General features: G+C 39.8%; 1 protein-coding gene across 6 annotated transcripts in view; it reads right to left on the reverse strand.

Moving 5' to 3' along the window:
- Larp4 (La ribonucleoprotein 4) overlaps positions 1–14,432 on the reverse strand; it is a 167,994-nt gene that overhangs the window by 1,913 nt on the left and 151,649 nt on the right. For 5 of the 6 annotated variants that reach the window (XM_010623676.3, XM_010623675.2, XM_010623674.2 and 2 more), the window contains 5 exons: positions 11,683–11,895; positions 10,560–10,608; positions 7,542–7,700; positions 621–745; positions 265–433 (listed from right to left, as the gene is read on the reverse strand). In XM_010623676.3, coding sequence (XP_010621978.1) covers positions 265–433; positions 621–745; positions 7,542–7,700; positions 10,560–10,608; positions 11,683–11,895 — 715 coding nt within the window. The remainder of the gene's footprint in view (positions 1–264; positions 434–620; positions 746–7,541; positions 7,701–10,559; positions 10,609–11,682; positions 11,896–14,432) is intronic. The other variant, XM_019207436.2, reaches the window with a different exon arrangement.

Genomic DNA, 14,432 nt, shown 5'->3' on the forward strand with positions numbered 1-14,432 from the left:
AAAAAAAAAAAAAAAAAAAAAAAAAAAAAAAAAAAAAAAAAAAAAAAAAAAAGGTGATTAGGAAATTCTTCACTTCTCCATATGACTAAATTTTGATTCTCTTCATAGTGACCTTAACTTTTTTCAGCTTCTTTCTAAGGCAAGCAGTTCTAATTTGGACTACTTCTAAACGACTCTGCTCCAACAAAGTGCTATGTGAAAAATTACATTTTTATATCTCCCATCTATTATACATTTTTCTCATACACTAAACTTCTGAGTTACCTGTAGGGGCACAGCTGCGGTTACATTTATGTTGCTATTACATGGTAAAGCTGTATTTGCTCTTGATGGCTTTGCAGTACTCGGGGAAGAAACTGGTGTAGTTATCTGATTGATAACATCCTTCTGATCAGTGGAATCATCTATTGTATCTTTTTCTTGCTGAGTCATGCTAAGAAAAAAAAAAAAAAGAGTTTGACATTAGGCTTAGTACAGCTGAGCTACTGCTAATAAGAAAAGGTAATTCATTGTGATCTTTTTATTTTTGGCACCGGGCCCTCGTGCTTGCAAGGCAGGCAGAGAAACCACTGAGCTAAATCCCCGGCCCTCAATGTGATCTTTTATATTGAAGCTTATACCTTAACAGAGGAAGCTCAGTTGCACGTGGAGGACTGGTACTGATACTGAGTTGCTGGGCTGAAGTGCACTCTGTCTGCTCATCTTCTTCAGGGTCTGGGCAACTAACTCTCAAGTCTTCATTCTCCTTAAAGCAAAAGATAGTTCAAAATTACTCCTATGCATCTTTCCAAGAAAGATACACAAATGGTCAATGTTCATTTATTATTAGCCATTAAGGAAATGTAAATTAAAACCATACTGAAAACCACTTTATACCCAGTAGAAAGACTGTAGTAAATAAAACAGAACTTAAGAAATGTTGGTGATGATATGGAAATATTGGAAATCTTACATTGAGTGCAGCAATGTAAAATAATACAGCTGCTTTAGAAAACAATCTGGCAAGTCCTTCAAATAGTCTAAACACAAGTTCATAGTAGCATTATTCAACTAGTCAAAAAGAAGGAAAAAGACAAAGAACATAAACATCCACCACTGGTAAACGAATTGACAAAATGTAGAATGTACAACCAGTGGAATATTACTTGGCCATAAAAGGAGTGAAGTACTAATATAGCTTCAGAGCGGATGGACCTTGAAGATATTCCAAGGAAAATAAGTACCTACGTAGTCAATTCAGATAAAATTTCAACAGATTTAGGGGGTAATACTAAGAAAAACTTGGCAAAAAATGTAAGAAAAAAATTAAAATTAGGAAAGATAAGAAAACCAGAAGCTCAACCTATAAAGTCCAATATCAAATTAAGAGTTTAAGAAAAAGAGAAGGGTGAACTAGGGTGTGGTGGTGCATGCCTATAATTCCATGCAAATTCCAAGTGTGAGGAAGCCTGAATAACTCAGAGGCCCTATCTCAAATGTTTCAACAAAACAAGTGGGGACACAGGGCAGTGTTAGAGTAACTGCTTAGTAATTTGAGGCCCTGGATTCAATACCTAGTACTAGGAGGAAGAAGAGGGAAAAGAAAAGGGTGAAGAATTTAAAAGATGGGCAAGGGATGTGGCTCAATGGCACTGTGCCTGTTGGCAAGTTCAAGGTCCTGAATTCGATCCCTGGTACCACCAACAAAACAAAACAACAAAAAAAGATAACATAAGAATTTCCCAGATTGGAAAAACAAGTTTCCAAACTGACAGGATCTAGCAAATGTACAGTGGATGAAAAGAGGCATACCAAGACATGTTATTAAATAGTGGGAGTAAAGGTATTAAAGGGCCAGGGATCTAGCGCAGTGGTGAGACCCTGGTGAAACAAACAAAAAAACCTGAAAGACCATCTGTAATACATATAACCGACAATGGATTAGTGTTATGGCTTGTATCTAGATATTTCCCCAAAACCTTACATGTTCCAAAGTGGGGCTTTTCGGAGGTGACTGGATCATAGGTATGTGATACCCTGACTATGGTTGTGGGGCACTAAGTAAGTCCACTGATTGGTTTAGTTTACCACTGGGTGTGGATATTGGGAAGCCCCACCCTGAATATGGGTGGCATTATCCCAAAGGCCTACAGACGGGGTGGGTTAAAAGGGGAAGGGAGTGAGAACTTGCTGTTGTTTTGCTGCCCTTTGCCCCTCCATGCCATGAACTGTTCCCCTGTGCCATGCCATCCTGCTTTGGAGCTAGCTATGAACTGAAACCTCTACAAACTGTGAGCTAAAATAAACTTTTCCTTTTTTTACTTTGGGCAATAGGTATTTTGTCCCAACAACAAGAAAAGTAACTGAAACAATTAGTATCCAGAAAACGCAAAATAAATAAATGAATAAATAAATTCACATGAATTTAAAAGAGATAATGCTATAGAAAATATATGCTAAATACTTTTTTTTTTGGTACCAGGGATCAAACTCTGGACCTTGCATTGCGAAGCAGGCGGCGGCACCACTGAGCTAAATCCCTGGCTTGACTTTTTTCATCTTTAGTATTTAGCACATAGGGCTGGAGATTTAGCTCAGTGGTGCCACCGCCTGCTTTACCAAGTAAGGTCCAGATTTCAATCCCAGGTACAAAATAAATAAATAAATGAATAAATAGTCCTGGGGTTGGGGATTTAGCTCAGCAGCATCATGCCTGCCTTGAAAGCACAAGGTCCTGGGTTTGATCCCAGGTATCACACACACAAAATAATAAAAGTCCAATGACCCAGTAATTCCATTCATATATCAATGTATCTGTCTCCTAGAGAAGTTCTTGCTCACACAAACAGATATGAACGTAAAGCATTATAATGGCAAACAAAAAGGTGAAATTCCATCAACAACAGAATACATGTTATGCACCCACAGAATAGTATACGTAAGTGTAAAATGAATTATAGCTGCGATGTGTGATTGTGTCGACTAGAGAAGTTTGACTAAGAGAAGATTAACTAAATCGGCTCAGCAATCCTATGCCCTACAGTATGGAAGACCCACCCCAGGTTGCCTGGATGTTATAAAAGGAAATGAAGAAGGGCAGATTGGCTTCTGTTTCTTCAGAGGCACTCCAGTCTTTGGGTTCACTTTGGACATTATCCCCTGGCTTCCAGAACAGACTCTTTGGCTTCCAATGCAGACCCTTCAGCCTTGCGGCATAGACTCTTCAGCTTTTCACCACAGACCCATTGGCCTCCTGATACAGACTTGCATGGGACACTGCAGTGAGCTCTAGACCTGACTAAATCCTTTGGTCTCCAGAATACAGACAGACCCTCTAGACTTTTCCTCACCTGACTCAGTGGGTGGCCACTGTAAACCAATCTTGTAATCATATATATTTATTTATCTTGTGCTATACGTCTCTCTAGTATATACTGACTGACACAAATTTTGGTGTGGTGTAAAGGCCCTTGCCGTGACCTATTACCTAGTCATGTGGCTCAAAAGCCTTTAGGAATGGCTAATGGGAAGGGAAAAGTTTGGAAAGATTGGGAGATGCCCTCAGAAAAGGTACAGCTGGAATAACTTAGGCTACACCGTATGGGAGATTCCGTCAGAGCTCAGACCAGAAAGCTGGTAAAGACCAGGATCAGGTTTCTGCTGGGAAGACAGACTGCATTGCTTGCTGGGCTTCAGATGATGTGTGTTATGCCTTGGCAGAAAGTTGACATTTTGCTTGTGTCTAAAGACTTTGACTCAAACTGGACTAGCAAAAAAAATTTCAAGGCACTCTAATGTTGAGGCCGTGACACAGCTACTGTTGCGGGCTTTTAGCCAGACTTATGTTGAGAATCAAGACCAAAGGGCCTGGCAGAATGATTTGGCCAGGAAGGAAGCTCCAGTAAAGTTTCAGTCTGCAAAGTAGAGCAGAGGAGGGCCGGAGATTTAGCTCAGTGGTTCCCGTCACCTACCTTGCAAGCACAAGGTCCGGAGTTTTGATTTAATCCCTGGTACCAAAAACAAATAAACAAACTAGAGCAGAGGAGATCTTGATTCTGAGAAGGAATAGGAGAACAGAAAAGATGGCCTGAGGGCATTACAAGAAGCAGCAGGACTCCACCCTTTGCAGCCTAAAAATTATAAAGGTGAAAGACTAAAAGAGCCCCAGAGCACTAGGTTTCAAAATGGCAGTGGCCTAGGAAAAATTATTCCTCAGGATTTGGTTCACAGGCACTGGACTCCTACAGCCAAGAGAGAAGATGCCTGGCTACTCCTCAGGCTGCCAGCAGACCTTGGCATCATCCGCGTGGTGCTGGTTTTAGCAGCATGCAGAACGCAGGAGTTGTGGATCAGGAAGGCTACCACCCAAACTTAAGGAGCAGGCCTGTGAGGCCAGGCAGTGTGCCGAAGAGGTCAGTGTGTGAAGTTGTGAGTGCGAAACTGAAAGTGCAGCGGAGACCCCACAAGTCTGGAGAAGCCAGGAATGTGGATCATCTGAGGAATACTGTAAGGAGGGAGCAGAGCAGGCCCAAGAGAGACGTCATAAGAGCTACAACGTCCAGAAGTGCTATAGGGGCGAAGCCACCCAAGCCCCGTGGCATTCACTACTACTCGCCACAGACCGCTGGGGGTGTTGGAAGTAGAACTGGGATTTAATGTGTCCTACCGGATTCTGGTCTTGCTTTGTTCCCATTCCTTGCTACCCTCATCTGTAACCTTTGGAATGGAAATGTTTATTTTGTGCCACTGAATGTTGGAAGTCTTTAAATTTCTTTTCATTTATAAAGGGTTTTGCAGCTAAGAATTTGTCTGAAATGTCAGAGGACACTTTGGACAAAGGACTTTTAGCAGTGCTGAAAGTGTTAGGACTTTAGCAACTCTTAGATGGAATAAATGTCTTTTGCATAAAGGGATGCACATGAGTCTTTGAAGGTGCAGGGGTGAATTATGGTTTGGATCCAGATCTTGTCCCAAAGCCTCAAGGGGTCATAGATGGGTTTTTTTGTTTTGTTTTGTTTTTTTTGGGGGGGGGTTTTGAGACAGGGTCTCACTATGTAGTTGAGACTGACCTGGAACTCACTATGTATCCTAGGCTGGTCTGGATCTCACAGAGATTCTCCTGCCTCAGTCTCAAGTGCTGGGATTACAGGTGTGCACTACCACGCCCGGCTTCATAGGTGGCTTTTTCAAAGGTGGCTGAATCTAGAGTCTGTTATGCTATGAGTAAGGGTGTGTGATTACTAAACCAGTACAATGAGTGTTTCAGCACCACCCTAATTCCAATAGTCTGATTAAAAGGGACAGAAAGACACTGTTAAGGTTGTGTTGTTGTTGCTTTTGCTACCACATGGGCACCATGAACTGTTTCTCCTCTACAACGTCCCTCTGCCATATATCACTCTGCCTTGAGGACAGTTGATCATGGACTGAAACCTCTACAAACGGAGCTAAATGAATTCTTTCCCTTTTAACTTTGGGTGCCAGGCATGGTGGTGCACACCTGTAATCTCAGCACTCGCGAGGCTGAGGCAGGAGGATCACTGTGAGTTTGAGACCAGCCTACGCTACATAGTGAGTTCCAAGTCAGTCTCAACTACATACTGAGACCCTGTTTCAAACCCCACCCCCCTAAAAAAACTTTTAACTTTGGGTATCAGGCATTTTGTCTCAGCTACAAAAGAAAGGTATCTAACACAACAGTCATCTTCATCAACAGCCATGAATCTCAATCAATATGGAATGAAAGAAATAACAATAAAAAGCATACTAAAGGGCTTGGGATGAGCCCAGTGGTTGCGCTGCCTGACCTCGCAAGCACAAGGACCTGAGTTCCAGCACTGGTACTCCTCCACACCCCCAAAATTTTTTACTATCTGGTCCTTTACAAAACAAATTTGCTAAGCTAGAATGGTCAAACTATAAAAGGAAGAAAATTATTATCACAAAGTTACAATACTGTTTACATCTAAACAGAAGACAGGAGTAGGAGGAAGATAGTAAAGGAGGAGGGTATACACATGGTGCTACAATACTGAGCATATTTACATCCTACGATTATAGGTTGGGATTCCATAGGAAAGTGTACAATATTCTTTTTTTCATGTGTGTAGTACCTCAACAAATATGAGATGGCATCAACTGCAAAACAAAGCATTATGTGTCACCAAGAAAAACTCTGCCACAAACTATGTTAGGTTTTAAACATCAGACAGCTTGATTTGATAAAACATTAAAAAATATACACCTCAGAATTAATGGAGAACTGTACCATATTTCATAGTTTTAAATGAGATAGACAATAGAGTAACACCTTCAAAATTCCAGCAGAAAATGATTTTTCTTTTTTGCAGTGTTGAGCATCTAATCCAGGACCTTGTGCATGGTAGGCAAGTGCTCTACTACTGAGACACACCCCATGCCCAGCCCAGGGAAATTATTTCTAAAAGAGAAGTCAATCTGGAGATAAACTACTGACTGAGACCAAAATACATTTTTATAATTCAAGATCAAGAAATTTATACCTCATAACCACTTATTCAGGAAACTCTGGAAGCTATGATGCACTAAAATACTGGAAAGCCTCAAATTTAAGGTCAACCTGAATTATATGGCAACACCCTGTCTCAAAAAACTGAAAAGCGGGCCAGGGATTTAGCTTGGTGGTGCTACCACCTGCCTCACAAGCACGAGGTCCTGAGTTCGATCCCCAGTACCAAAAAACAACAAAACCAAAACCCCCAAAACCACAAAAGAATATATAAAAAAAGTAAGTAATTGTAGTATACTGTGTCAGCTGTGAAAAATATGTATACCAAGTGTTTTAGACATGATGCCATATTCAAGTCTAACTTGCAATGCCTTTTACTTAGTGATAATAACATAATGGACATCTTATAATGGATGATATCTTAGGTATAATAATGCACAATATACTGGGGGGATGGGAAGGTTTTATGTGTGCTTGTTTAACAGAGCTGTGTGCTGCAGGTGATGACACAGGCCATCACCCTAGGTACATTTTTTTTGAGACAGGGTCTGACCTGGAACTCACTATGTAGCCCAGGCTGGTCTAGAACTCACAGTGATCCTCCTGCCTCAGTGCAATTACAGGCATGCACCACCACGCCCGGCTCACCCTAGGTACTTTTGAAGCTTAGCAGAAATATCTTAATTTTGAGGCCAGCCTGATTGACTTAGCAAAACTGTACCTTCAAAATTAAAAACGGCTGGAAATGTAGTTCATAGGCAGAGCACCTTTGGGTTAAATCGCCAGTATCGCCAGGCAGGTAGTGGGGGGAATCTCCTCAATTATAAAACCTAAATTCAGTAACTAATATCTAAAACTAAAAGCCAAGAATAACAAAATATCTCTGTTAGAAATATAGGAATACATACAAGGAAAAAAGCTAAGGGACAACATTTACTGTTATAATAAACGCGGAATTAGAAAAACTTGAAGACCCAAGGATTTCAGATATGAAGAGGTCTGAGAGTAGTATGAAATTTAAGTAAGATATATTGCCATATGATAAAAGAACCACATTGCACGCTTCAGTGCTTACCTTTTCTTTGCCGACACCTTTAACGACATCAGACATTCTATTCTCCAAAAGGAGTTCACCTGGCATTCTTGATGAACTCCCAGGTAAAGGAGGAAAATTTGAAGCTAGTAAGTCAAACTTTGGTGCTGGAGGCTTTGCTTCAGCCGAAGGATGAGGTCTCTAAAAGATACAATTCAATAAACAGGTCATATGCCTATCACATTTTCTAATTCTTTGCCATAGAAGCCGTAAACTATAAGAGAACAAAAATATCTTTACCTAGTGCACATAATTGTTCCCTATAAATTCTTTGCTTTTCATCTTAGTTGAGCTTTCATTAGTCTTCACTGTGATGTACTCCTCTTCTCTTTTTTGAGATGGAGCATTGCTATGTGGCTCAGGTTGCCCTTAGCTGTTGATTCTCTTGCCTCCACTCCTCAAGTGTTGGGACCCTAAGTTGTGCCTCAATCTCAATCTCCTCCTGGCTACCCCTCTCATTCATTCAATTGTACCGAGTACTAAACCCAAGGCCTTTGCACTGAGCTGTATCTACAGCCTTCTGTATTTTGAGGAGGAGTCTAGCTCAGCTACTAATTGCCTGAACTGGGCTTACAAGCCTCCTGCCCAGCACCTTAAATGCTGGGATTATTGGTGTGCACTATCACACCCAGGACAAATAACTCTTAAAACAATCTTTTTTGTATTTTTTTGGTCATGGCTACAGAACTCTTAAGCAGAATCAATGAATCACACACTTTAAAGACTTTCAGCACAGGCCTTTACATGAAAGAAACCCAGACATATTTGCTTATCAGCCGTCTCCATTCAGATTTCACTTGGATACTTCAAACAAACATACAGAATAATCTCTTTTTAGTTTATTTTTACCACTTAAAATTACTATGTGTAAGCTTGCAAATCTTAAATTTCACTTCTGGCTAAAATCTTCCTCCTACACAAGGGCTCCTCTAACTTGCCCTTTGTACTGGAAGGCAAGCTTGCCTCCGTCTTTTCCTTCATTTCACCTTTCAGGCCCCAGTCCAGACATTTTCAGCATTAAAAAGACCCCCAAACTAGTTTCTCTTCTCTCCAATCATTGAGAGCCACTTAAGAATTCATGTGTAACAGGCTGGGGATTTAGTTCAGTTGTTCCATCCATGTGTAGCCAGGCATGGCAGTGCATGCCTGAAATCACTGCACTTAGGAGGCAGAGGTAGAAGGACTGACCTGAGTTCAAGGCCAGCCTGAACCCCATAGTGAAACCCTATCTCCAAGGGTGGGGTGGGGGGCAATTCCTGTGGACCATGTCATTGCTTCAATTTTCATGGCTGTCCATAGTACAGAAAGCCATAAAAAAAAAAAAGAACATTGTTTTAAAGACTACTTCTGTGCTACAATATATTTTCGTGTTTGAAAGTGGGTTTCTTTTCACAACAAATAAGCATTATACACATTTACAGTTTATCTATAAATCCAGATGTGGTGGGGTTAAGAACTTCACGCCTTCCCTCCTTTTTTATTCCTTGACTGTTTTTGTCTCTACTTAATAACAAACATTTGCTATACAAAAACCATACAAAACAAAAATATTAATAATTTGAAACTAGAAAACTTAAGATCCAAATATAAAATTTTTAAAATCTATAAAATGTTTTCTAAGACTAGTAGATATAAGAATCACCAGTAGCCGGGCATAGTGGCGCAAGCTTTTAATCCCAGCACTCAGGAGTCTGAGGCAGGAGGATCGCTGTGAGTTCGAGACCAGCCTGGGCTACATCGTGAATTCCAGGTCAGTCTCAACTACATAGTGAGACCGTGTCTCAAAAATAAAAAAAAAAAAAAAAAAAAAAAAAAAAAAATCTCCAGTAGATAGGAAACTTTCCCAAAACAATTAATGAACAGTATAATAGTTTCTCATACCATTCAACAGAATCTGAAGAATGACAGTGGGTGTGATGGTACATGCCTGTAATTCAAGCCTAGCCTGGACAGCCCAGCAATTTAATGAGACACCTCTGAAAAAAAAGGGTGGGGTTAGGGCAGGATTTGCTATCAGTGTAGTCCAGTGTAAAGGCCACCCTATGTTCAAAGAGCAAATGATATCCTTTCTCATATTGGAAAAGTACAACATATACTCTAAAGCTATAGATAAATAGGAACTTTTGTCTATTGTTTATGGGAATAAAAACCAACACTATGGGGCCAGGGATTTAGTTCATTGGTTCTGCCACCTGCCTTCACAAGTGCAAGGACCCAAGTTTGATCCCTGGTACCAAAAAAAAAGTTACTTTGTTGGGGATTTAGCTCAGTGGTTCCACTGCCTACCTCACAAGCCCAAGGTCCCAAGTTCAATCCCCGGTACCAAAAAACCCAACACAACCTATATAGGATATATGAAATTAACTGAATTGTGATCCAGAAATCCCACATCCAGGGATTCTCTTTGAGACAGAAATACACATAGGGCAGCCAGGGGTGGTGGCACATTCCTGTAAGACCAGCATTCGGGAGGAGGAGGCAGGAGGATTGGCAAGAGTTCGAGGCTAGCCCAGGCTACACAGTGAGTTCAGGGTCAGCCTGAACTACATAGTGAGACTGTGCCTGAAAAAACAAAAAACAGAAACAAAAGCAAAAAAGAAATGCATATACAGCAAATGATGGTTACAAGCTTATCACTATATTATTTGTGATAGTACTGTTGAAACTATTTAAATGTCTATCAATAATGTAATAGTTGAGCTTTTAGTATTTATTTTTAAAATCTGAATGCTAAATATTATTTTTTTTTCTTTGTAGTAGTGGGGATTGAACCCAGGGCTTTCATAATGAGCTACATCTCCAGACCTTTATTATTTTTTATGTTGAGAGAGGCTCTTTTAAATCACTACGTTGCCTCAGCTGATCTTGAGCTTCCTACCTCAGTATCCCATAGTGCTGGGATTAAAGACCAGAAAAGACAGACCATAAATCCATGCCACAGTAAATCAAAATAGACAAAAAAAATCTAAAAGACATAATTCAAAGGTTTAAAATACTCACTGGGATCCTTTCATCTTCTCGTCGTCTTCGACCTCTGAAAAGAGTTCTCCTTTTAACAACAAAAAAGAGGTAGGTCAACAGATAAGATTCTTCAAATATACACATTCTATCAATGATGGAATGATATCTACGTAAATTACCTGCATTTCCTAAACCTGCACTGTCTTTCTCCTTTAATTATTAGAAGATAAGCATATTCTTTTGATTTTGTTTTTGAGACAGGGTCTCACTATGTAGTTGAGACTGCCCTGGAACTCACTATGTAGCCCAGGCTGGTCTCCAACTCACAGTGATCCTTCTGCCACAGCCTCCCAAGTCCTGGGATTATAGGTGTGCGCCACCACGCCCAGCTGATAAATATATTCTTTTGAATGGATCCTGAACTACTGTACTAAAACTTCACCACCAGCACCACCACCAACAACCACCACCCAGTTACTTGGATCACTTTTACTAGTAGTATTCCCTCCATTATTAGAAGCATATTAAAGTGTAATTTAGGCCAGGTGTGGTGGTGCACGCCTGTAATGCCAGCACTCGGGAGGCTGAGGCAGGAGGATTGCTGTGAGTTCGAGCCCTCCTGGGCTACATAGTGAGTTCCAGGTCAGTCTCAACTACATAGTGAGGCCCTGACTCAAAAAAAAAAAAAAAAAAGTGTAATTTAGACATAGTAGGCAATATATTACTCCCACTGCTGTTATTCAGGGGTTGGGAGAAATTAAAACTATAAGGCAGACAGGTATCCTGTTTTTCTAAGCTATTCCTTCCTCAACAAACTATAAAGCATTTTAGACTAAAACCCCTGATTCAGAATTGTGTTCTCTATGGATACTCTATGTTGCTTATGAAAAAAACTACTGGGAGCAGAGAGGTATCTTAGCAGCAAAGTGCTTGCCTATCATGTTCGAGGCCTTAGGTTTGATGCCCAGCACCACACATACAAAAAAAACCCCCACCAAAATACACAACAAGAAACTATTAAGACATGTTATGTAATTAATTTATCAGCATGATCAAATACTAATACTGAAGATAAAACAACAAAATCAACAGACCTGTGGTCTTCAGAATTTCAGGATGATCACACTGATCAAAGAAATTTTATATACAGTTATTTCCTTACCTGCCCCTACCATAGTCCCCATTTTGTTCCATCAGTAAGTTGGGAGACTCCTTTGGAAGGTAAGTTTGCTCTTGATGCCCTGTTACTGTAGGGTTATGCAGTTCAGGTGCAAAGTTCCTTGAACTAGATCTGTTCAATAGTCCATCCCCCAATGACACAGAGCCCTCTGTTGAGTGTTCTGTGCCACTGGATGACCTAAAATGAGGCTTCACGCTATAAGAAATACAAGATCATATACATGAAAGGATAAATCAGTACTGAAAACTGTTCTGCAGGTTAAAAACTGACTTTATAACTATCGTCTGATATCTACAAACATAAACATGCTATAAAATGTAATCTCTTTATGTTCCAGATAGAATATTTAAATAAATTTGTGTTTGGGCAGATCTGGGCAGGAAAATCTAGTGTTCTTTGGACATAAGGCTTCCACTTCAAGATTATAAATAAGATTTAAGATTTTTAAAATTGTTTTTATTTTTGTGTTTAAACCAACTGCACTCTTGAAATGGGTCCATCAGCTAGGCTTTAAATTTATTAATGATTTTATGCCATGTATTCTCAATAATAGCAAAACTAATAATGTGAGTAAAAATTGGCAGTTGTGTGTGTAAGACCAAAGATAGCATATTCATTTTATGTATGAAGCACAGGCACACATATTATATGAGTAAATATACAATAATCCATGGCATAGGAGGAAATTAGGAAAAAAAATGTCAAAAGGATTTCTATGGGTGTGACAGTGAAAAGGGTGAGAAATACTAAAATATGCTAAAACCTCAGATTTCAACAAATGAAGTGAATTAACATCCATATGACACAAAACTAGGGAGGTACAGCAATACAACCAAAAGCCTGGCATGAATTCATGAATCAAATATGTAATGTAGTAAAAACAACGAAGAAGGACTGGGGGTTTAGCACAGTTACACCTGCTTCTGCTTGGCAAATGCAAGGTCCTTTTGATCCCTATTACCACCCCCCAAAATTATAAAAAAAAAAACAAAACCAAAAATACCCAACAAACAAATGTGCTTCTATAAAAGTAGCTTTTATTGTGGATGATGAACATAAGGCCCCAACTTCCTAAAACTCTGTATGCAGATAAAACTAGGGTAAGAAAACGGAGAGAAGATGAAATTTAAACATTAAAAACTTTTAGGGCCGGGGATGTAGCTCAGTGGCACAGTGCCTGCCCAGCAAGCGCGAGGCCCTGGGTGTGATTCCTGGTACCAAAATAGAAAAATGAAAAAAAAAAGACCAAAATAAAAAGCTTTTAAAGTAAGCCTAAGCAACTGAGGATAATGGCTCTGTAACAAAATAAAAAGAAAGCATGAGATTTAAATTTGTCCCATTGCTTGCAGTTTAAATACCCCCCTCTTTTTTTTTGGTACTGGGGATCAAACTCAGGACATTGCACTTGCCAGGCAGGCATGGTGCCACTGAGCTACAACTCCAGCCCTGTAACCCATTTTTTTAATAATGTGGTTTTATATTTATAATAGTAGTAATATGTTGCCCATTTGCGGCTTTCTCAACAGAAATTAAGAATTGCAGGTAAGGTGGTACGTGCCTATAATCCCAGCACTTGGGACACTGATAAAAGAGGACTGCCATGAATTCAAGGCCAGCCTATATTTCATAAAGTTCAAGAACAACCTGAACTACATAGCAGGACACTGCCTAAAAATTTAAGGAAAAAAAAGCCCCAAACCAAACAAACAAGCAAAAGCCAACTTCCCCCAAACAAGTGCGTATATAATTATAAGCTCAATAATTAAGCATTAATCCCAATGGTATATCTAACTGTCCTATTTTATTCTAGAGACCATCTCAGCCTTGGTAATTCGACAAGGCCTTGTTTTAAAGGGCTGTGGAGGGGCCAGAGATTTAGCTCAACGGTTCTGGCGCCTCCCTTGCTCAAGTGCAAGGACCCGAGTTCAATCCCCAGTACCAAAAAAGCAAAACAAAAAAATAAATAAATAAAGGGCTGTGGATGTAGCTCAGGTAAAGCCCTAAGTTCAACTCCCCGTATTAAGAAAAAAAAAGAGAGATTATTATTAACATTTAAAATAGATTTTAAAAATCCAGGTATACAATACCTTTTCAGAGAATTACAATGAAAAATATAGAATATCCCCTAAGAGGAATTTAAAAAATGTTTATCATATCTGAAAATGACCTCATGAGTTAGAGATGCTATTTGTATCTGTTCAGAAAATACTGCTCACCCAATTTTCATCTTGCATTTCCATAGGCCTCAGGGTCAAGTCTCTAAATTTAAACAGCCCTCAGATCTCATAATCTTACCCCTCACTGAGAGGGACTAACAATCTCAATCCAGGCAACATAGAAAAAAGAATGAAGAAAGAAGTAAGTGGCAAAGACTAAAAGGAAAAAGGTGAAAGAAAGATAAAATAAGGAAGATAGAACAATGTCTGGACATCTGCAAGTTAGTCCAATTCTCTCTGGGATTAGTGATCATCACTGGGCTGGCACAAAGTTAATTCAAAAATCCCAAAGGCCTGTTACTTTCTCCTTTAACAAACTTTTTTTTGGGGGGTGCAGTACTGGGGATGGAACTCAGAGCCTCTGTTCTGAGAGCGACATCCTTAGCTGTTTTGAATTTTTCAAGATAGGGACTCACACCAAGGGACCAGGGATTTAGATCAGTGGTTCTACTGCCTACCTCACAAGCTCAAGCTCAAGGTCCTGAGTTAGATCCCCAGTACAAAAAAAAAAAAAAA

This window comes from Fukomys damarensis, unplaced genomic scaffold (genome assembly GCF_012274545.1).
Source record: "Fukomys damarensis isolate Sample0158 unplaced genomic scaffold, DMR_v1.0_HiC HiC_scaffold_15, whole genome shotgun sequence".
NCBI classification, from domain to species: Eukaryota; Metazoa; Chordata; class Mammalia; order Rodentia; family Bathyergidae; genus Fukomys; species Fukomys damarensis.